The sequence below is a fragment of the Haliotis cracherodii genome, unplaced genomic scaffold, assembly GCF_022045235.1.
Source record: "Haliotis cracherodii isolate W230 unplaced genomic scaffold, xgHalCrac1.p SCAF_10, whole genome shotgun sequence".
NCBI classification, from domain to species: Eukaryota; Metazoa; Mollusca; class Gastropoda; order Lepetellida; family Haliotidae; genus Haliotis; species Haliotis cracherodii.
In genome coordinates, this window is record NW_027266265.1 from 15,154,209 (window position 1) to 15,174,515 (window position 20,307).

General features: G+C 38.2%; 1 protein-coding gene across 1 annotated transcript; it reads left to right on the forward strand.

The window, feature by feature from the left end:
• Window positions 1-212: 212 nt before the first annotated feature.
• Window positions 213-9,453, forward strand: LOC139447269 (methyltransferase-like protein 27). The gene is made up of 5 exons (XM_071228558.1): window positions 213-344; window positions 5,159-5,287; window positions 8,626-8,761; window positions 8,844-8,942; window positions 9,266-9,453. The coding sequence occupies exons 1-5, from the start codon at window positions 213-215 to the stop codon at window positions 9,451-9,453; spliced, it is 684 nt and encodes a 227-aa protein (XP_071084659.1).
• Window positions 9,454-20,307: the final 10,854 nt, after the last annotated feature.

Consider the following 20,307-nt stretch of genomic DNA (forward strand, 5'->3'; position numbering starts at 1 on the left):
AATAACACTGCGCTCGAAGATATCTTAACCCAATAGGTCGGTGTCGTGCACACATCGTGGTGATACCACTGTAGCAGGTGTTATTGTAAGTTCAACATTATATAGACTCTAGCTGCATATAGTTTCAATAATTGGAAGAACAGGTTTCTCTTCAGGTGTAACATAGATGACTGTGGCGTAAAACCCTTCACCCTTCTTTTGAATTAATAGACATGGAGAACTCCACCGACACACCACAGGAGCAAGATGCAAATGCTCTCGTAACCTTTCTACAGGGAAGCAATAACAGCACATCCGAGGCTATTGTCAATGGCTTTTCCAAATATAGCCAGGACTATGAAAAGGTGAGTATAATTCCAAATGATTCGTGATCAAATTACCTAAAACTGACATACTATCTGACATAAGTATGTCGGTGAACTTATTTGAATGCAGATCAAACAAAATGACGTGTACATGTACATGAACATGAATTGTAAACCTATAGAAAGTGTGTTCTGTGTTGTGATTGGCTAATTTGGGTCATATGGGCAAATGTCAAAGGGTGAAAATATGATTTGCATTCCCCGAAGCAAGCGACCGAATAACTCTGTAGGAATTGATAATTGCTCAGCATTTTTTGCATACTAATTACATGGACGCCATGGCTCAGCTGACTCAGGAAATTAATTTCTCGCGGCCTTCAGCAGAAGAAATATTTGCAGAAATGGATGAATCTGTTTTGCAACAACTCTTATCGGATGATTGTGAGTAAAATTCATATTTTGTTTTCACTTTTTAAAGCCTATTTGGATTTTTTTCACAAAACCATGATTGACACCTGTAAAAAGTCATCATCTTGCTGTGCTAGCATTTTCCTAAACAATTTTAACCATAATGGTTCGTTTCCACCCCTTTAAATGATAAACATTCTTTTCAACGATAATGAAAATTTTATTCTATTAAAACATGAATATATTTACAGACTCTGAAGGTCTTGACAACGTCTTGAACGCCGCGTCTGATGATGCTACGTTGCCCGGTTCAGCGTCTCGTCAGCCAGATGTTCCCTTGGTTCTTCCAAAATGTGAAGCCCCCACTGGACGATTTTGCCAAACTGATGAAATCTAACTGCGACAATTAATGACAGAAACAACTGCAAGAAGCACATCAAGAAGTGCTATTTGGGCCGTGAAAGTCTTCCGGCGTAAGATTGTTTACAAGTACAGTGATGACAACAAATTAGAGTTATAAAAATCACCTCAATTCCTTTTTAAAAATTAATTGCAATAAAATTCAAAATTGAGATAAATTACTCTGTCATAACAAGAAAGAAGTGAGCAAAGCTCACATACCCCCGCTGGTCAACAACAAATAGTAAATAGTTTGTTAATTAAATGAAATATTACATATTTCTAACTGATTTTAACTTCAATGTTTTAAAAACTAAGATTGAATTCCAGTGACAATTGACCCCCCCCCCCCCCTAAAAAACAAAACAAACAAACCAAAAACCAACTCCCATGTTACCAGTGTTCACTACGAGGAAGTAGATCACCATGAACACCTTTGAATAAAAATTTGATTGAGGAGTTACATAAGAAGAATTATCAAAAGGAGCCAAAATTGTTGATATAGAAACACATACAAAATGGAACAATATCATATAAGAAAATAACAGATATGGTAAAGAATTCATAAATTCAAACTAACACAAAGCACAGATACTTATGATGATCTACATGTGGAAATTTTGGAAAATATATTAGCTATACAAAATCAGTCATCAAATTTCTAAATTCCATAATGTTTCCATGAAAACAGCAAAAGAGAAAACTTTCAGAATCTTATAAAAGATAAAAAAAACAATCATAGTGGTTAATGTAGCAAGTTTGCTGAAGCTCGGATACATAATATTGTAAACATGGATCGTACAAAAACTCTACCCAAAATTTATGTTTCACCATGATTCCATGGAAACGGCAAAAATAAAAAAAATCAGATTCTTCAAACTAGCAAAAGGCACAAGTACTAATTGTGGTAAATGTGTGTAGCAAGCTTGATGAAGCTAGGATGCATAGTTAAAAAGATATGGGCCTTACAAAACACCCACCCTATAAGTTTCAGTTTCTAATGTTTCCATGGAAACGGCAAAAATAAAAAAATAAAAAATTCAGAATCTTCAAACTAGCTAAAGGCACAATTACTCATTGTGGTAAATGTGTGTAGCAAGTTTTGTGAAGCTGGGGTGCATGGTTAAAAAGTTATGGGCCGTACAAAAGCTCGGACGGACGGAAGGGCGGACGAACGGAACACTATATACCCCCTGATTTACTTCGTAAACGGGGGTATAATAAGGTGGAATAAATATATATATACATGAATAATATGCTAAACAAAATAATTTAAAAAAACATTACCTATAGATGCGTTCGTAAAATATACTGCAGAATGTCCTGTCAATATTGAGGTTTTTTATGTCTAAATATTTACGAACACAAATAAGACTAATAAACGCTAACGCTTTCGGATCTCGAGATGAATTCCCAAGATGCAAATACTCGATAAAATCCCGGAAATAGACACACACATAGTATTTATCTTCTGAATAATCAAATTCTCAAATAAAAATACTTATCTGAATTTTTACTTTGTTTTCAGAATGGCTTGATGTTCGTGGCCTCTGTAGGGACTTTGAACTGCTTCCTGCTGGGGACTTGAATGAGAGACTCCGGATTTTCTATGCAGAAGTGCGAAACACGAACGGTGATTTGTATTCCAAGTCGGCCAATGTTGGATTGAGGGCTTTCTGCCCCATTTGAAAGAACCATAAATATTTTAAGTTGCGAGGAATTTCATTCTGCCAATAACATTTTTCTTTCTATGTTAAGAAAGCTAAAAAAAGAGGGTCTTGACAAGTCCACGCATCATGCGGCCATCCCTTTGTCACAACTTGAATCTATCCGTCAGAGTTTAAATTTGTCCGACCCCACTATGCTCCAAAGAAAAGTTTGGTTTGACATCACTTTGGAATTTGCTAGGCGGGGGAATGAAAATCAGCGGGAGTTAAATGTTTCTTCTTTCAGAGTCGATTCAGATGAAGACGGGTTTGAATTCCTTGAAATGACTAAAAAAATCACAGGGGAGATTTGAAGGACGGGACTGAGCCCCCAAAACGCGTTTATGCCACTGGTACTTCTTCTTGTCCCGTTGCTTCCTTCAAAACGTACATTTCCCACTTGAATCCCGATAATTCCGCGTTTTATCAGCAGCCGAAACGGTCTTTGAGGGCCTTGGTTTCTGTGTGGTACACGACACGTCCTCTGGGCAAAAACAGCATTTCCACACTTATGAAAGACATCAGCAAATCAGCAAATCTGCCAAAAACTTACACAAATCACTGTCTTCGTGCAGCTGCAGTAACTCTATTGTCAAACGCAGGCATTTCATCAAGTCACTGGCCACCGAAATGACCAGTCCCTGAAATCCTACACTGTTGATTCGACCTCTGTTCAAAAGCGCGAATATTCTAACATCTTGCAGGGAAACGAATCTGTATCTTGTAATCAACGCGAGCCTTTCTCAAACGTGACAAACTTCCTCAATTTTCATCGGAAACCGGCACATCACGTGGGTTGTTTCAACTGTCAAACAACAACATCACCATCAACAACTATTTTAAGTGAATTGATGATGATGAGTCTAAATTGCGAAAAGGGGTGTAAGCTTTGAAGGCAACATTAGTGAAATACTTAATTGTTACTTATATGAAAGTGAATGCAGCTTGCAAATTGTAAATAAACATGAATTTAAATGTGAAAACTTTCTTTGTTTTTATTTCTGATTTGATAAGCCAAACAACCCAATGTTATTGAATAAAAACATATGTCAATACACCCTTCCTGCAAATAGAATAGCTCAACCTCGTATCGTTCCAAAATTCTCAAAAGGAATACGATTTTCATTTATTTCTTGATAAACCTAGTTTTCATCGATTTTTGAGAAATAATGAAAATATAATTTGAAAATAGAATTAAAATATGGAAGTAATAATCAAATAAAAGCATTAATGAAAATAAATTTCTTCCCAATGGATGAAGTCACACAAGTCTTCCCCTCTTGTCAAATGGTAGCAGCCACGTGCACCATGGTAACGATAGAACTTTTCGATGTTGACGCATCACAACTGTGCTATCTCGCTGAGTTAATTATAAAGAGTGCAACAGTTCTTTTGCAAATTGAAATACAAAATTAACATTCATAACAAATATTTTGATTTTCTCTCTTCATGGGAATTATTGGGATTTAAATTTTTTAATTAAAAAAAATATATAATGAAATAATTACCAAAATCACAATCACCATAGCAACCACAGAACGTTCGATGTTGACGCCTCACAACCGAGTAAGTACGAGGTGTTAAAGAGTGCGCATGTTTGTAGGTTTACAATATCGATAAATACTATGTGTGTGTCTATTTCGGGGATTTTATCGAGTATTTGCATCTTGGAAATTTTCATTCGAGCCCCTCAAGCTAACGCTTTCGGGTTTCGAGATGAATTTCCAAGATGCAAATACTCGATAAAATCCCGGAAATAGACACACACATAGTACTTATCTTCTAAATAATCTAATTCTCAAATAAATTGCGATTATGCAAAATAACTCTATTAATATTAGGCCTTGAATGCATGACACTTCTTGTTACAAGGGCTACTTCTTGTCCTTTCTTTATTCTCCTGATGAAGGGACAAGAAGAAGCCCTGAAATGTCGTTGCAAAGAATAAAAGAATTTGTTATCCACAAAAAGTTGTCACATATTCATGTTCTTATATCTTCTAATTGTCTATCAAATACCTCTTTTATACCCCATGATAAAATCATACACATACTGACATAGTCGCCTGAAAACAAACATAGATATAGATATTACCATCTTAAATCTGTGATGAATTATACTTTTAGCTATGTGTAATGTTTTGCTTCAGTTTTCATCACTTTTTACCTTTTACGCCGAATGGAATCTGTTTCGTGGGATAATCGAGATGATTATTCTCTGGCGTTGACGTTATATATTTTATAATGTTGACGTTGCTGATTGAAACAGCTGATCTCAATGTCGCATCACCGTGAAGTTGTATTGCATGAGCTATGTTAATTGTGAAGAACATTTATACAGGTTTTTAAAGCAGTGAACTTCAACGGATATGTGGAAACAGCCCGGACTGCCGCCGAGTTGTTTCCCAGCAACAGAGAGGATGTACACATTCTAGACGTAGCTGCAGGAACTGGGCTTTGTGCAGGCGAGGTAAACAGATGGCTTCACAATTATTTAAGGACTTGATCATGACAGCGCGCAATATTTAATACCACTGTGAGGCTGTTCATAATAACTTATATAACAGAACCAATTATACACAAAGTTATCAAGGTGGTTGAAGTATGTTCCTACTGAGGTTGATGAATAGCCGGCATCATCCTTTCCCTTGGATTGGCCTCTTGATGTCAAAGGATAAGTCAACATAATGTATAAACAAACTGGAATACTTGTAATTTGCACAAACATAAGAATAAGATTCCAGTCGCCAGAGAAGAACCCCTTTAAATTAAGACCGATATTTCAGCTGTTTACTTACTGGTCATAGGGCGTAAGAAAGGTAAATTTCGTCTGAGGCAAAATGTAATTTCCGAATGTGAAAAATAAGTTAGTAAGAGGTTTTCTTGGGATTGTCCTTTTCAGGTTGTTGTTGTTGTTGCTTTAGGCGTTTAAGAGGTCGCCTTCTGCCTGGGCAATTTCGGCTGACCTGTCCCTCTTTGGGACTCCTGTGTGTGAGAAGGGTTCACATAATTTCTGTTTTTGCATTGATATGATTTCTATTTTCTTATATTGATATGATTTCATTTTTATCCTTGGCTGCCCTGTTTATATACGTTCGAGCAGCTGTCCATCTCTCAGAAACAGAGTTAGTTTGGCCTTCACTATTGCATCTCTTGGCTTTAGGAGATCTATGACAGATAGCGGATCTAACTGCAATTCTTGTTTTAACCTAGCCCGGGCTGGGGCATGGTCTTGACATTCTAGTAACACGTGGACAATGGTTTCAGCCTGTTTGCAAGATGAACAAACCTTGTCATAGTGCTTTCTGTGACCAAGTCTGAGGCGTGAGATAGCAATTTCAATTTCCCTTTCATTTGAGTATGAGTTTGGCTTTTGTTGGACCTTGGGTTGAATTTTGTATAGCCATCTGCCGATCTTACTTCCGTCCCATTTGGCTTGCCATCTTTCTGATATGGAGGCTTTGATTTTGCTTTTTATCTCTAGTTTACTAAAGGGAATAGGCTGTATATCCGCTTTGTCTAGAGCTAGCTTCACCAGTGAGTCTGCTTTTTCAGTTCCATGAATATCTATGTGAGAGGGGATCCAACACAGCTCCACCTGTTGCCCTTGGTCCGATAGTTTTGTATATTCGTTTAGAATATTGTTGACTGTGTTTGGCCAGGAGTTTGAGTTTCTGCCACTGATGGCCTGAAGTGCACTTAGCGAGTCTGATAGGACGACTGCCTTTGCTTCCGGGAGTTCCGGTATGAGTTTGAGTGCATGATGAATTGCCTCCAATTCAACCGGAATACTGACTGACCATCAGGCAAGCGAACTGAATGTGCTTGGGGTTTGGAGCTGTGAATATGGATCCTGTAACCAACACTGTTGTTGATAGGATTCTTAGATCCATCAGTGTATATATGGGCCCAGCTGTCCCAGGTAGTTTGAATTTTAGTGATAGCTACTGATCGTAGTAGGGTTGGGTTTTCTCTTTTAGTGACTTCTGATGTTAAAGCAGGGTCAACTTTGGGAGTTTTGTAAATTCCAGGGAGGGTGTAACCCTTTGTAGTGACTTTCTGGAGGCTGAATGTCATCGCAATTGTGACTTCGAATGAGTTCACACTTTCAGGACAAATGGACTTATAATTATACCGATACGTTCAGTGGGGTTTCTCCGAGGTCAGACATCAAGAATCGGTTACATCCCATTAGTAAGACATCCCATTAGTGAGACACCCATTGTAAGACAGTGGAGTAGGTGGGATTAATTAAACAAACACAGCCAGTCTACCCACTTAACAATGGACACAGCCCATGATTAGCGGATTAATTAATAAGAGTAGGCCAGTAATTCTGTTTGAATATTCTCAGGAAATAAATGAGTTAGGAGCTAGTAGGAGCTTACTCAAAAAGTTGAGATGCATGTTTTGTTAAAACATACTTCTTACACATATAAATTCCCCCTGGACTGTGAACATTTCATGCACAATCATGGCAGGTTTGCAGTAGGTCGAGTTCATTACCAGTCAAAGAGGTACTCTCCAGGTCCTCTTTCAGGGATATCTCCACTACAAGAACAAAGTAAGACAAACTGGTACTCATTGGCGATGTACCGTTAAGACCTGCATTGGCAAATGTACACTAGTTGGACATTTTGTTTGAAATTTCACTGTACACAACCACCCACCAGAAGACACCAGCAGAATCAAGTTCCTTCCACTCCTATGCCAGCCCTCTACAACGACGAAGTCTTGAGACATCATCCGGAGGCTGCAGCTTTATTTCCCTCCTTCAGCTAGGTCGGCAGCGCCATGTACAGACACCGCAGTCACACCATCCCCAAACTCCCTAAAACCAGAGCTGAAGTCGACATTGCAGCACCCTGGAGAGAGACCCATGATGGTGAGCGGTTTCTGCTTTTTTTGCCGACGGTGAAGAAGAAACCATCACCAGACATTCGGCCCAAGGACCAACAACAACCTGGAGGGTTTTCACAGTCGCCTCAGTGCATCACTGAATCATCGTCATCCTAATCTCTACAGGTTCATTGAGATCATCAAGAAGATTGAGAAATCTGAGAAGACCAAGCTATCTCAGTTAGACCTAGGTGCAGCTCCACCAGCAAGAAAGCGTGTGTACAAGGAGATTGTCAATCGACTTTCCAGACTGAAGGATCAGGTATCCCAGGGTGTCAAGACACCACTCCAGTTCTTGGATGCTGTTGGCAAACTTCTGAAGATGGATTAAGGTTGTGTCAGTGTGACAACCTCGATGTGAACTGTGATGTGATATTAACTTTAACTGAACTCTTAAGTGGCGAATATGTTAAAACAATGGATTTAAGGGATGGATGAATGAGAGGGTATCAAGCATCTTCAGTCATTTCTTTTGTCTATAATAAGACAAGTCCATTTTCATGATAGGGGTTAATTACCTGATTAAAATGTGCAACCAGGTATGATATTGTTGTTTTAAGGTGTCTCACAACTGGGCTGTCTTACTAATGGGAGGAGACCCAAGAATCAAACCAAAAAATATTGTTTTGCTATTTCGGGTCAGTGTTGTTCTCCAGGAACTAATGCTGTTCGTAAGGGGATCTGGTGTCCAACCTCGATGACTTAGCTGATTTGATATCATCGTGCCCCCATGGCAAGGATCATCGCTTCTTTGACTGCTCAGTATTATGATATTTACATGCGAATTCGTTTGTTTGATTCTCATGCATCTTTTGTCAATAAATTGAGATGATTTATTTGTTATATTATTATATAAACGAATATTTCAGTACTTTCTTATTTCTTTACATCTGTAGTTTTGCATTACAGCTTTACACTCATGGTTTTCGGAAACTGGATGCGCTTGACCCATCGATGGGGATGCTGGATGAGGCGAGAAAGAAGGCACTGTATAACCAGTACTTCAATGTAGCAATGGGAGAGAACACTTTAGACATTGAAAGTGGTACGTAAATATTTCATGTATTTCCAATCTTCTATGTACACTGCTTTCTATATATCTGATAAAAATAGATTAAATGTTACAGATACCTACGATGCAGTGACGATATCCGGGATGAGTACAGTGATATTGAAACAGCTACCGATAAAAGCATTTGAGGAGCTCATACGAATTGTAAAACCAGGTAAAAATGAATTCAATTCGCTTATCAAAAACGCTGATTACAATACCGCATGTAAAAAATGTGGATTGCAATACCAGAGAAATAATTGCTTATGGTGTATTCATAAGTTTTATGAAAACAAATAGTCACAATGACGAACATGAATCAACGGAATCCTCTGTGGCGTTAATACTACGATGACATATTCGTGTTGGCATGGCTTAACGCTCTCTGTAATAGCGCGTACATAATCTTGTATTTAGGCTTACATAGACTTTCTCTAATAAAGTAAACTCATACAGAGCCAAGAACATTTTCATGATATTATGTTATTTTCTGTCCAGGAGGCTACATCGTTAATACAGCAAACTGCAAATTGTTTCCGGAAGATGGAGACGAGCATGCCAAGATATTTAGAAGTAACATGAAGACTTTGACTCTTCAGGGAAAATGGGAGCAATTTCAATTTCGGCGTTTCAAGGAATATGTGCAAGGAGAAGATGGTGTTGTTTCAACCCACAGAGTCCTATAGAGTCCTATGATTACTTTATCACAAAAAACGCACCTTTACTTTTGTCCTGTGTTATCCTAACCTATTTTCTGCTATAGGTTTTGCAAGTGTATTGTTACTACCTGCTAGTTCCTGACACCCTCTACATTTCTAGAAGAATTTGTAAATGGTAGCCTATTCTCACTGAAATACATTTCAGCTGGAGTACCCCAAGGTTCTGTCCTTGGTCCTTTTTCATTCCCTGTATGGATAGACGATTTGGCCGATAATCTCGTTTATTTGCTGATGACTGCCCATTGGTGGATCGTCTGTTAGAATTAACTAACTGGAAGAACCTTATGTGATGGTCTGTCTTACCTCTACAACCGGACACGTTTTTGGCTTGTAAAATTTAATCCCGACAAAATAACATCAATACACAAAGAATGTTACCAAACCAAAGTTTGTCCATAACAATATGTGTCTTCATCCTTCGAATACTCATAAACAACTTGGTGTTATTTTATCTCAAGTTATGAAATGATCTGCCCATACTGACAGTATTAGCAAGTCTGCATCGAAAATAATATTTTCTTTGTGAAAACTAAAGTATGTACTCGATAGCTCAACATCACCTGTAGTACATTATTGATACAGCCTGTTCTTGAACTGTACATTTGTAAACTCTCATAGCCTTGAAACGATTCAATTGGATGCGCGAGAATAGTTAGTGATCTTGCTAAATTCGCATCTCGAACCAGCTTATATAATGAAACAGGCTGGGAAACACAATCAAAGAGAAATGACACACTGTACTTGATATATGTTAACATGTTGTGCACACATCTAAGGTTCGAATGTTCTAATTATAATCCCTTTACAATTTCATTATATAACAATATTTGATCTGTTGGAGGGCATTTTATCGATCCTAACAATTCTCTATGGTGATATTTCATGCTCATTGATTAATTTATGTTTAATATTTACAAGATGTCCACTGTATGTTTATGGAAAGGGCGTCGGCAGTTGGAAAACTTTGGCCCAATTTGATCTTTTAATGTCAATAAAATATGTCACATACGTGTCGTTAATCATAAATTGAAAAGATGAGTGATTAATTGACAACTGGTCATCATTTAGAATCCCACCGATTCACATTAAAGTCCATCCCATCTTTGGAGCTGTGATAAGTATCCTTCTCGTTTCTTTAGCCGACATACTCTGTGTCTTCGTTATGGGTGCCCTAATGACATACTGTTATCTTCGAGGGTTGATTTTAACTTCGGAGCCTCATATAAAAAGACTTGACCTAGCTAAATACATTAAAATGATTTATTTTTCAACATAATCCCATTCCACGTTGATATACACATGTGCTATGACGTTAGCGAAGGTCGTTCAGAGTAAATGTACTAGTTTTAGAGATCCACACAGGCATATGTGAGGAAGTGTATACTCTCTGTTAGGCAATATATTCTATGTTCGTGTCGGATGCGAACAGTATTATTTTGTCCAAACACTGCTGTTCGTGGGTTACTGAGGTCACGTGACCTGCCCCCCATTCACGTACACGCTTTTGGCGTATTATTAGAAGATACTGAAGCATGTAGAATCAAAATATTATAAACTACCTCCCTGGTTGTTGTACAAATAGTGTTAGTTAACCCCCTTCTATATAATTAGGTATATACATTCCATAGTCATTGTAATGGAATCTGTCCTAGGGGTATTCACTACCAATTTCTTCTCAAAATAAGCTGTTAACTTTGGTGTCCCAAAACACCAATACTAAGTGTGGTCATTGGGCAACTGTGCAAATAGCAAACACAAATGAAATCCTGTCTACATGGTCACATTCGATGACATTCGACAACATCAGTCAACATGGCAGTCTATATTCTTTTCCAAGATCCTGTTATTCTTAGTGGTATATGTTAGAACAATGCATTCTGCATACATACCCCAGTAAACGTCCTCTTAATAATTCTTACAACAAGAAATGAAGTGGAAACTACAAAATCACACCATTTTCGTCCTGAGACTCACATTTGCTCCTTAACATGATAAAGTTTTCATTTTGGTTACTAATTTATCTACGCTCCTTATGTTTTTGTAAATGTTCTAACTTTAGATTGCTGAAGAATGTTTTTACGCCGCTTTAAGCAATGTCCCAGCAATATCACGGCAGAGGACCCAAGAATGCTTCACACATTGTACCCATGAGGAGTATCAAACCCGGGCCTTAGGCGTGACGTGCGAACGCTTTAACCTCTAGGCTACCCCAGTGCCCCATTCTGACTATAGACATTCATACATTCATTTCCCTGATTGTGATAGTGTATCTCACACAATTCATGACTTATTTGGCAGTGTAAATTTCACCATTACGATGGAAATTAATTACAATGAATTTGATCAATTAAGAAAACAAAATGATTTTCTTAATATTATTTCAAATGACATAGAAATGATATTTTGTAATTTTAAATGTGCATTGGTCTCAGTGAATGGCTCAAATTCTTTCTTTGTATTTCAGGTTTCTTGCACTTTCTTTTTACCAGTGATTGATGTTGGTATGGGGAATTTTTGTTTGTCATATTTCGTTCAGTACCGGAGGTGGGTAGTTGTGCGGGGAGACAACTCTGTCGATTTTTCTTTTGGGGTTTCTTATAGACCCTATGGGAGACAACTCTGATTGTCTTGTTTACATAGTGAGTTGCAGGGCGCTTCAATTGTGCTGCAATGTCTTCTTGATAAAATGTTTTTCACTCAAAATCCATTTATTATAGGTGATGTGAAATGGGGTTTAACGTCGCGTCCAAGATTATTGCACTTATATAGCGACGTGCATGTACGTGTGTGTGTTTGTGTGTCTGCCTCCACTAGTCCGGACTGATACCGATTTATAGTGCTAGCTCACTGAGATACCATGCCGCAGTTTAACATGAATACCCCACTCAGACACAGTATACTGACTCCGAGCCGACCAGTCCTTGTTTTAGCCCCTTAATGCCGAGCGCCAGACAGGGTCACAACAAGTACCATCTTTTAACGTCTTTTTGGTATGACGCGGTCGGGGATTGAATCCCGGACCTTCCGCTCTCCGGGCGGACGCTCTACCACTAGACCTCCGAGGCGGTCCCATTTATTTTAAGTCAGGTGTAACTTCCTGGTATTCATAACTAATAATAGTACATTTTGGTGAATTATCCTGCGGGATATTTCCTTGTCAAACACTTGATATTTCAAGTAGAGTTTCTGTTAAATTCATTTCGAAATACATGTTGCTTGAAGTAACAGTACTAGACTTGTACTGTACAAAAATATTATTTAATGATAGAATTTATATCTATTGAAAGATAATATTGATCGTGTTTATCATTCTGTTGATCAATAATTATTGTAAAAAGTTTTTTTGTCATCTAGACTGATGGTGAAATTAATAACAGAGAGAACTACATAGGTAAATAGATACTTTATTGTAACTGTGCCTGTAATAGTAAATGTGTGATATCCGTTGCGCCATGACAAGTTGTAAACTTGATGACAAGTCAATCTAAGTTTGTGGATGTTCACGGCATCGAATTACATAAACATGATATGTAAGCATCACCACGTTAATTGTTTGACAAATAAAACCTTGGTATCTGAGACATATCAAATAATGTGATTATGACAGTCTGATAACAGATGTACATGATGACCCAGCTTTATCTAACGTAGACATGTGTGATGATCTTAACATGCCTTTAACTAATGAGGAAGTCCTTATGAGTTTGCACAATTTAAAAAAAAAAATCTCCAGGGTCTAACGATATTGAAAGTGAATTTATGAATCAACATGACACTATATTGCACCTATTTTCAAAGAAGAATGTTCAATAGAATTCTTCACACTGCTGTTTTTCCAGAAGATTGGGGGACGACCATAGTCTGCCCCATATTTAAGGGAGGTAATAAGGATGGACCCGTGAAGATTCGGGGTAGAATAGGTCTTCAGCAACCAATGCTTGCCGTAAAAGGCGACTACGCTTGTCGTAAGAGGCGACTAACGGGATTGGGTGGTCAGGCTCGCTGACCTGGTTGATGCATGTCATCGATCCCAATTGCGTGGATCGATACTCATGATATTAATCACTGGATTGTCTGGTCCAGACTCGATTATTTACAGACAGCCGTCATATAGCTGGAATATTGCTGAGTGCGGCGTTAAACAACAAACCAACCAACCAACCAGCCAGATAATTACACTAACACTTTATGTAAAGAATTGACTTCCATTCTAGACAGATGCCTCCAGTCCAGATGTTATAATAGCAATGTCTTTAGTGAAACACAAGCAGGATTTAGACCAGAATCTTCCACCATAGACCAACTATTTACTCGTCAAGCAACTGTACAGAAATACATCGCAAAGACCAAGGATAGATTTTACTACATATTTACTGACTTTGCAAAGGCTTTCTACAAAGTAAACCACAACTATCTCTTAAAAAGTTTAAATCGAGTGGGAATAAATGGTAACTTTCTACGGTTACTAGTATCCATGTACTCTGATTTATCATCTTCTGTTCGATTGAAGGAAGTCTTTCTGATTATGTCAGTACTCGTCAGGGTTGTGTTCTGTGTCCGAAACTTTTAATTATCATTTCGAATGAACTTACAGTGATGTTGGGAACAAAATGGTGGTCAAGGCTTACTTATGAGTAGTGACATACTACATCTATTTGCATTATTATACGCAGACGATATATCATGGACAGTGCTTGACACAACAAAAGGGAATAATTGTTCTTGAAAATTTCTGCGTATCCGCTGGAATGGAAGCAAATTCAAAGAAAACTACATTGATCCATATCTACAGGTACAGCTATCTTCAAAGGTTCATGACCATTTGTCAAACATGAAAGCAAATGTCGTCTGAGAAAACAATTTGTGAAATGCTGGACTTCCTCGTGATAACATCTATGAGAACATCTAACGTAGGTTTCAGGGGTATCAATGACCTGATCTCGTTCAAAATTAGTCATAGCCAAATATGAAATGCTCACTGGTTTATGGCCTGAGCTGGAAATAAGAGATATGTCAAGCAATATTCCATAAGTTCCAGCTTTTGGTGTCTACATTTCACTTCTTTTGAGGTACAATAGTGAGTGAATGAGTTAAAGTTTAACGTCACATCGGAAATATCTGACAAAATTTGACATTTATAATACACATTTAAACTACTTCGAATGACGTGGTCTAACATATCCTCTATGGGGCAATAATTTAACACAACTTCAACCCACATCAAGGGTAAAGCCACAATCTCAGTTAACAATTTTCTATCTACCCAGTCTAAAAGGCCATTTGTTAATTACAAAACATATGTTTCAAAACTTACCTGATAGTTCTATTTCTTTTAAAAAATGTGTATACCGAGAATGGCCAATACGACATCGTCTTCAAATCTGGACTGACAACCCAAGTTGGTGTAACCGATATTTGGTTTTACTGTATTTGAGTGTGTGAGTTGGCTTTAACACCGCTTTTAACAGAATTCCAGTTATATCACGGCGTGTCAGCTTTAAGTGGGAGGAAAGCCCTAAGTGATGCATGTCTCAGACGTTTACCACTTCGGTGAAACGAGCACGAGTATGTTGCTGAAAAAACTGGAAACATAATCGGGGCGAATCGGGATTCGAACCCACAATCATAGGTTTCTGGCGTGCCCAAGGAACGTAACTCTGCATAGCGAATCGCGGCGCCTTAGACGACTGGGCCACCCCTGCCCCTCCCCATTTTTTATTTCATGTAATTTATTTATACCCACTTGGGTTATAATAATCCGGGCCAAACCTCAAGTAATATAGAATTCCGAAATATAATGTGTGCAAATACAATTATTAATGCACAGGGCTCGGCATGACCAGCCGACTGATAGGACCGGGCCCGTCCTACCACCCGTCTAGGCGAAGTAAGGGTCAAAGTGGTGTATTGGGCAAAGGATCGCTACTCCTGGAACCAGTGTCCTCAACCATCCGACATAGGGGCGCAACCCACGGCAAACAGGTTGCCCAATTTACTGCCTCGTACGACAAGCAATGGGTGCTGAGGACACATTCTACCCCGGGTCCACACGGGTGAAGAGCTATTAGCATTACCCAGCACTCACAACGGGGAGGCTGCTCGTCAAGGTACAACAGAGTAAGTTCTTTCTTCGAAGATTTCAATGAGAGTCATACGACTCTTGCTCAGATGTGTTATGGTAGACATGTTGAAGACATTTCCAGTTCCAACTATCAACCTGTGCCATATATTCCCTTGGGTTTTTTTCCCGGATGAACAATTGATTTACCTGTGCATGTGTTGTGATGGATGCAACCGGTAGGGCCGGATATGCTCAGCTGTTCGCAAACACCTAGTATTATCACTATTTGTTAGTGCTTCCTAAATAAATCCTAGGTCAACGTCAGAGGAGAATCATCTCCATTATCTGAGGAAACGATTTCAGTTGTCGTAAAATGAATCACTGAAAATCAGTAACAACACCATACTTATGATACGGTCGGAATCGAACAATGTACTCTGATTTTAACAGAGATTTCTTATGATTTTGTCACTTTATGTCTTATCAATCTGAAAATTGACATCTTAGTTATTACAACATATGCAGAAATAGGAGAAAACATGCTGACATTCGAGACCATGAGATGGTTCATTAGACTGAGATGGTCTTTGTTGTCTTTTCATTGTTTCACAGCTGCATTAACATAATCGATGTTACCTTTCACTTGATGCGATTATAAACACTCACATTGTTGAATTAATATTGGTGTTTGAATCACCAACGTGGAGCGATATAGGCATCCCATTATTATCAATTTGTCTGTTTGTGTATTTGACATTAATTTATCACATAGACTTTTAACATGTAAATATGTTTATATCGTATGAACGAGATAGTTCCATCCTAATTTCATAGACATGTTTACGTATGATTGTTTAATGCTATAAATTATCCCATAATAAATACACTTCTAAGTGTTAATTCAGTTTTAATGTTTTTAACAAAGTATTATAATACTATTCAATACAACCGCCGAACAGAACAGAATGTATGAAAACATATAGAGCCTGCAATTTGTCCACGACCTTAATACTATATATACACTGTGTGAAAAGCGATAAGAGGACAAACCCTGACTTTTGTCCTGAGATAGATGTGTTTGGAACAGCTATGAAATGAAGACATCTTTCAATATGTTAGAATAATTCCGTTTGGTGGTAAAAGAAATCATCATAAGAAATCAATATTTCAATTTCAACCAAACGATTTCTTTGTTTATATCTTATACATATAAATATAGTACATCTGACATTGACGCAATCCTTGTTTCTAGTGTTCTTATTACTGTTTATAACATATACTCTTATGCACTTTTTTATTATATTATTATATTTGCATGCACTTAGGTCTATCACTGTCAATTACTGCCATTTGTTGGGGATATTATGGATGTGACCGTGGTCAAATGGATAGAGCGTCTGCTTCAAGAGCGGGAGGTCAGTGGTTTGATCTCATGGACGTGTACGCGGCTTACCTAAAGACGTTAAAATATGATATCTCAGTGGGCTAATACAATAAAACCACCATCCACAAACAAACAAACAAACAAACAAACAAACAGACGTACCCATACAGGTGCGCGCAAATACATTCACGTCGCTGTGTGTATGCAATGATCCAGAACGAGACGTTAAACCCCATTTCATCTCAACCGTTCTGATGGTTACGAAACCAAGCAAGTGTAATTTCACTGAAGTTCAGGAATCTATATTTCAATAAGGATAGGACCTCGACAGTAATTCACTCTTGTCCAGTTGGACTGTGGTTCATCTTTAAACAGATTTTAGCTATTGTTTAATATTTTAGTTACATTCTTTGTATCCTAGGTGCGGTAAAGCTGATGAAGCTTACTGTAAATACTTCCGATGAACGATGCGTGTATCTTTCTGTGTCTGATCAAAACTCGAAAACAAAATGGTTAATTATATAAAGACAATGATAGCAATGATATTTGAAATGAAGAAAATCATACTATTATGTACATGTCAAAACCTCCTCTGCTAACTTGTGTTGTAGGGCAATTAGCCAAAAGCACGATATTAAGGTGCCGATGGCGAGAGACTGTTGAATCATACTATTATATCTTTATCCTATGTCAAACGTCTAATGCGGTTTGTAAAGCAATGACCCGAACAGCGTTCGACAGGCAGGCATTCCACTTTACGTAATTGCAACATTTTAAATAGCATATAATTTTCTCATGAATGAAAAACGTCTGGTTCCAAAACCAATCCCACTATCCTTATCTAACATATAGGGATGACACACATTTGGCTCTATGACAGGGCTTTAAATGTAACGCGCTGTCTTTCTATCTACTCAGAACCTGACCTGACCTGACCCGAAATGGATGTGTAAAAGGGACATGACGTATCAAGGACATTCCCAGCTGTATTATGACACCTGATCACACTGTCACTTGCGGGCAATGTTAGGTTGGCTCGTGCTTATACAATCATGATTCAGTTATTCACATTCTGTCAGTTTGACGTGGGTGAGGTAAGCTGAAACTGGGTTTAGCGTCGCGTCCAAGGTTATTGCACTTTTAAAGCGACGTGCATATACATGTACAGGTGTGTTTGGCTGCTTGTACTAGTCCAGACTAATGCCAATTGTGTAGCGCTATCCAACTGAGATACCATGCCGTAGCTTTACATAAATAGCCCACTTAGACACAGTATATTAACTCCGAGGCAACCTTGGCCTAGTTTTATCCCCTTAATGCCACGTGCCAGGCAGGGTAACAGCAAGTACCATCTTCTAACGTCTTTTGGTATGACGCGGACGGGGGATCGAACCCCCAACATTCCGCTCGCCGGACGGACGCTTTACCACCAGACCATGGAGGTAGCTAGTTTGATATGGGAAGAAAACCTACGTGAATCAGGTCTTAGAAATTGACCACTTTGGTATAATGTTCACAAACCTTGAAACATAATCAGGACGAATCATCAGATCCTGGCAATCCAAAGGGATGCAACTCTAGACAGCGATTTGTGGCGCTTTAGACAATGGCTTTAATATATGTGTGTTTCTTCTTAGCTTTCATTTTATGAGAATATTCTCTTCCTCAAATCATTTTTTTTATATAATCCCTGATCCAACCAAAGTCCGTTGTACGATTCCGACTACATTATACGCATGTCACAATCAAATACATGATACCAAATACATATAAGGCTTCACTTACGCAAATATGCATAAAAAATATGAACCTTACTCATACAAAATCTCTTTCCCTCAAAACTACTAGAAATAATTTCACTATGTCCGCCTTAGATAGACAAAAGGGGGCAGTAATGAACATGTAGGTACATGCAGCTGGTTTGACAAAACTTATATCAGCCCCTGTCCATCAGACACAGTAACTGATTACCCTTAGCAAGTTACAGTTAGAACAAAGGAATCATCGTGCGACTACAGTATGACATGCTCTGATACGTACATGAGAAATATGATCTTCAAATGAAATATTTCAGACTGGGCACGGATGTCTAGTATCGCGATCAATTACCATTTGTATAATGCAGTCTTTTACTTCCAGGTACGGAATTCCTTGCATTCCGTCCGAGATGTTGTCCACGTGTATTCATTCCTAACATATACAATATATAACAAACCTACTGGTATTCGGGCATGAGGAATATATTATGAAAATGCCTATGGTCTATTTTTATATATTTTCATTCATGCCAAATGTTCATTCATATTTTGTAAAGTTGTGAAAAGTTAATATTAGAATTGTATCAGGCGATGGCTTATTACCAATAATTAATTAAAATACAGCACCAGTATCTCAGCAATAGCACCAGTAAGGCGGTTTGAATAGTAATAGCTTCACATTTGAACGACATTATCAGTTAGAATTATCACTGTCATTCAAGAAGTAGGCATCTTCTTGGGCTCCAACTGTGCTAATATTTAGATTAGGGATTTCTACACATTTCTACACAGATTTGCAATATCAAAACAAAGGAATATGGCCAAGAACTTAAGCTTCGGGTATATCAAATCTGATATCATGCAATACAACTCGAATATCCAGTTCCCTTCAACTGATTTACCCATCTGAACTAGAAATAAAATCGACCTAGTGCAACCGCCTCATCTGTTTCATATTTAAACATCAAATGCCTCCCACAAGACTATGACAAGTGGGATGCCTACACATTTCCAATAGTCCCCTTCCCTGTATGTCCATCAATATTCCAACAGCTCTAGTTTTTGGTGTCAACATTTCACAAAGTTTAAGGGAACTTTAAGGGTACATGCCCGAAGGTTGTTTGACCAGGATGGCAAGCTTTAGCAAAACTTCAAAAATGTTTTATGGTAGACATGTGGAGGTCTATCCAAATTCGACGCAATGTTGGTGAAAAAAATGATGTCAGATGCCATCCCTTTTTTCATTCCACATGTTCTCATGTTTTTTCAGATGAACAAAAAATTGAATTTCCTTCGCATATGTTAGTGACAGGTGCCACCAGAGGGGCAGGGGACGGTCACCTTCTCGCAAACATTTGGTATCATCTTTGGTATGTTAACTCCAAAGGTAACGTTGGCATTGTTAAATGTGAACAATCCATGCAATATCTAAGGTGAGTTGGGCTGGTGAATGGTTGGAAGATCTCCTCAAAGATGTAAAATTGAATGTGTCGGTGTATACATGTACGATCAAATCGACCTACACAACGTCCCCAAGCACATATTGTTCTCTATAATGTAGACTTTACCAGACGTCAATACACAGTTCAAATGTAAATGAAAAGTCAAGCGACTCTAGA

What these genes read in the sequence shown, in the direction of transcription:
- LOC139447269 (XM_071228558.1), top strand. Translation starts at nt 213, where the DNA reads ATGGAGAACTCCACCGACACACCACAGGAGCAAGATGCAAATGCTCTC. An exon ending in ATAGCCAGGACTATGAAAAG is followed by an intron (nt 345 to 5,158) that starts GTGAGTATAATT and finishes ACATTTATACAG; the next exon opens with GTTTTTAAAGCAGTGAACTT. An exon ending in CTGGGCTTTGTGCAGGCGAG is followed by an intron (nt 5,288 to 8,625) that starts GTAAACAGATGG and finishes TTTGCATTACAG; the next exon opens with CTTTACACTCATGGTTTTCG.